At 49.8% G+C, this 4304-nt stretch overlaps 1 protein-coding gene across 1 annotated transcript; it reads right to left on the bottom strand.

Annotated features, from left to right (window-relative positions):
- Positions 1 to 2471: 2471 nt before the first annotated feature.
- LOC123135011 (uncharacterized) lies at positions 2472 to 3578 on the bottom strand. Its single transcript, XM_044554145.1, has one exon. It carries the CDS (start codon positions 3478 to 3480, stop codon positions 2626 to 2628), a length of 855 nt encoding a protein of 284 aa, XP_044410080.1. The 5' UTR covers positions 3481 to 3578; the 3' UTR covers positions 2472 to 2625.
- Between the last annotated feature and the right edge of the window lie 726 nt (positions 3579 to 4304).

Here is a 4304-nt window from a genome sequence, read left to right as displayed (position 1 = left end):
TTCACTGGCTAAAGGCATGTGCAAGGTCAACATCAGGTGGCTGCAGAACATCATAACTCTAGAGCCTATAGTCCAACAAAAGGCATCAACTAATTACATGAGTACACATGAAATAAAGTTTGAAAAAGGACATCTAAGAATTGTCAGACTGCAACAGGTTCAGAAAGCTTTACACACACAACAACACATATATGTCTTATTGGACAAGCTTTGCAACTTTCACTGGATTATTCAAGGACTACGTAGACCGCAACTTGGGTTTCGATAATATTTCCCGAAAAACGGTGTTACAAAGTAGCAAATATGTCGTGGTATGATCTTTCCCCAAAACAGTGTTACAAAGTAGAAAAGATGTTTCATTTTAATCATCTTACAAGAAAACTATAAATATTTTTAGATGGATTTCTTGACTTGTAGTGCACCATCCTTCATTGTCGTGGATGTTAATGTTGTTGCCTTGATTCTATGGACTGTTGAGAGGCTCTTCCCGTCCACCTAGAAGCATCTACCGAGGGTAACCCACATGAGTGCAATAGATAGACAACACGACGGATGCTGCACCACAGTTAGTGAAGTACCGAGGTCCCAGTTGTTGATTATTGGCAGAGGAAGGTGGCTGACGCTAAGGGAGAAAAGGGGACGGGGTTGAATTGAAATCCAAGTCGCAATTGGCCGTGGAGTAGGGCTAGGGTGTGCCTCCATGGTCAATGAGCAGGACCAAGTCTCATTTGTCGCTAGGCACTGACCACACTCCACTGGCCTCGTATGCCACTAGCTACACTTGGGAGAGGGCCCTTGTCGTGTGGGCATCCTCCATGGCAGGGATAAGAGATGGATACAACACAGGTCCTTCCCACTCTGGCTACTGACAACAACAAAGAGCAAAGCGATCCAGGGTTGATGGAATAGGAGGGCACGGTGTAGGAGCAAGTATTGAGGGCATGTGTGGACCTATCAACCACGGGAATTCAAGTGGATGCAAGAGCTACAAAAGACATAAAGGAACAAGAAGCAAGGGAGGAGGTGGCAAGGTCTAGCACCACGTGCGTGCATGGCATGCAGAAGGGCATGGTGGCCCCGAGAGGGGCTAGTGGTTAGAATAACATAAGGGCCAGAGAGGCGGCGACATATCAAGGGGTAGCTAGATAAGGGTGGCGAGCCGATGCCAGGAAACAGACACATGTGCCTCTATCGGTGTAGCCGCTACTGTTGTTGGTTGCAGGGCATCGGTAGAGCGGACCGAATAGATAAGGCGGAGTGCACATGAGAGTGTTTCGTCGAAGAAGATGAGATGGTTCCAGATAACTCCACATCAACCACCAATTTAGATGGGCCCATGTTATAGCCAACCACTTGTGGCAAAGGCCATGAGAACGCTCCTAGTGAACCCTGCATAAATTTGGAGATAATAACAATCTAACCCTAAGGAGAGGATGAAGGGGTATTTATAGTCCAGCCTCATAGCCTATGTTTTAGTGTTCCAAAGGACACTTGCAAGCCCGTGGAGCCACAAAGAGGTTAGACACATGCAACGAGGTCTGGTATTGCCGAATGGTGAACCTCGATAATCCTGGATGCATGAAGTCTCCAAGGCATGTGGTGCATTTGGTAGTGTCAGGGATGGCCCTTTAAAGTTATAGAAGTAGCTTGGTGTTGAGAGGACCCTCTGCTGGCTTAATGGTTCTGGGGCTCAATCTGGTAGTATAGAAGGAGGGTTCGGTTTGAGGTGGTTCTCTAGTGGGCACGATTATTCTGGGGGCTCTGTTCGGTAGTATCAGATGTGCTTGGCGCTTGAGAGGGTATGTGCAGAGTCTGGTTATTCCGTGCATGCGTGTGATTGCGCATATACTTGCCACCCTATCATGCTTGCTCCTTGACACCTAAGCACACGAAGGGTCCAATGGATTAGGTAGCATACTATCCTTGGTAATGTCAAGTGGAAAAGCCTCATGAAGAATAGGTGTTGGCGGGTTCATCGTGGGAGAACTTGGGGTTGGCTTTCACATGGTGATAATGGGGGGTAGGGTCGTATCACAATCGCATCATCTTTAAAACATGAAGGAGCTCATCCATCATGAGTAAGGCCCTGGATGGACAAATTTACAAACAATAAGAGAAGAGACACCAACAAACATGACTAAAAGAACCATGTTATTGGCATTCTCAACAAGAACCTCAAATGAATGTTAACGGAGAATAAGAACATAAGTCATGAACTTTTAATGGAAAAGAAGGAAGGGGTAGAGATGATGGCGGTGGATGGACTATAGTTTAGTGTAATTTTCTAATTAGAGTATCAATTAAATAAAGATATTAGCTTCTAAGTTCTAGTCTACATGCAACCAACATGTCTTTTCTCTTAAGTATGTTTGCGTGCATCAATTGATCCGGAGAATAGGGGTACTATCTTTGTGGGTAAAAGTAAATTTGGAGTACTCGTAGGGTCTAAAATGGATCTTTTCCTCTTGTTTTTCGTGCTACACGATGTGATAAGAGTAAAACAATAACAAATTAAACTGTTCATAGCGAGCAAAAAAGAACTTATTTGGCAAGCTATCAATCTCTCCTGTACTACGCACATCCGCCAGCCATGCCACCGGGCCGCCTTGATTGATTGATCACCAGTTACCTTTCCCAGCTCTCCTGGCGGCCGAAGCAGGAGGTCCGGCGCAGCCACCTCCCTGACCTGCCGCCGCCGCGGCCGTCATGATCCCCATGGTCCGGGGACAGATCGACCCTCCACTTCTCCAGCTTCATGGCCAGCTTGCTCTGCTCGATGGCGGCGCCCCTCGGGTCCAGCGGCCCGGAGTGCTCAACCAACGGCCGCTGGCGCCGCGCGTGGTACTCCAGATCCCTCGCCTCGGCCGCGCCCTCCTCCGTGATCTCGGACAGGAACGGCGCCGGCCTCATCGCCACGAGGTCCTTCATGGCGAACGCGTCCGGGGACCCCGGCATGTGGTAGATGGGCGCCACGGCGCGCGCCTGGGCGGCGCCCAGCAGCGTCACCGCCACGTTGAGCACGCCCTGCGGCCGGAGCGAACGCGGGCGCCTGAGCTGCAGCGCCGCCACCTGCCGCCCGGTGGGCGCCACGGCCACCGCAGGAGCGGCGGCGGCGAACCTGGACGAGTGCACGCGCACGAACGTGCTCACCACGATCCCCGTGCGCCCGAGAACAACATCAGAGCCAAACCTCCGGGTCGCGCGCACCTCCACGACGACGGCGGCGGTCTCCGACTTGAGGAACGCGGCGTCGACGCGGAAGAGGAACCGGTCGTTCCACGTCGGGTCGGCCCCGCCGGCGAGGTCCACCTCCGTGCGCAGCTTCCGCGTGCCGTCGATCCACGCCACGGCGTACGCGCGCACCCGGTGGCTGAGCCGGTGGCGCCGGTGCAGGTCCTGCGCGGAGATGACCGTCACCTCCAGCAGGTGGAGCGGGGACGGCGGCGGGCCGTTGTGGTCGTGCCCGACGATCGCCGACATGGGGAAGAAGATCGTCAGGACACCCAGACGATCATGGGAGAAACAATGGCAACGAGCTTGGCCGGCGCGGAGCGAGCCTGGTTGGTCGGTTGCGGAGGGGAGGACGCGAGATTTAAGGGAGACACGTCCAAGTTTAGGGTGGATCCGTCGCGGGCAAGGGTTGGCTACAGCTACGGCGTTTAAATTTGGCATGTTTCTGGCGCGATCAAATTTGGAACGTGTGCTGTGGTAGCATTATTACCATTTAAAAATTTCAATTTCAATTTCTTTCTCTTTTTTGAGTGGATTTCTATTTTTTTTCTATTCTTTTCTTGGATTGCCCGTTTCAAGTTCGTCTATTTGGTGGCGTTTGAAAATTTCCAGGCCCATTGGATCGACAATCTGAGAAATGATAGTCTTTATTTAACACAGAAATGATAGTCTATCATACGTGCATGAATCCACCATTCGTGGTTGCTTTATCATTCAACTTCTTTTTGGTTGTTGTTAAATTTTGTCTTGATTTCAAAGTTACATTAGATTTTTTTCCCCCTCTTGTTTCCAAGCGTAACATATTTCATTCTGAATCAGCAAATCCGATCTGACACAAATGCATTCTTTCTCGCCGGTACACAATGAAATATGATGATACACTTAAAACCAGAAAAACCCGAACACGAGGAACCCGAATAAAACATTATGAAACAAGACAAATTTTGACAACAACTGAAAAGTAGTACCAATCTCAAAGCAACCACATGTGACGGATCCATACACGAGATATGGTAGAAAATATTTCCGCAAAAAAAGAGATACGGTAGAAAATACTCTCTCTCGCCAATTTT

Source organism: Triticum aestivum, chromosome 6B (assembly GCF_018294505.1).
Source record: "Triticum aestivum cultivar Chinese Spring chromosome 6B, IWGSC CS RefSeq v2.1, whole genome shotgun sequence".
NCBI lineage: Eukaryota > Viridiplantae > Streptophyta > Magnoliopsida > Poales > Poaceae > Triticum > Triticum aestivum.
The sequence above is the reverse complement of the archived record's forward strand: the minus strand, read 5'-3'. Positions and strand labels throughout refer to the sequence as shown.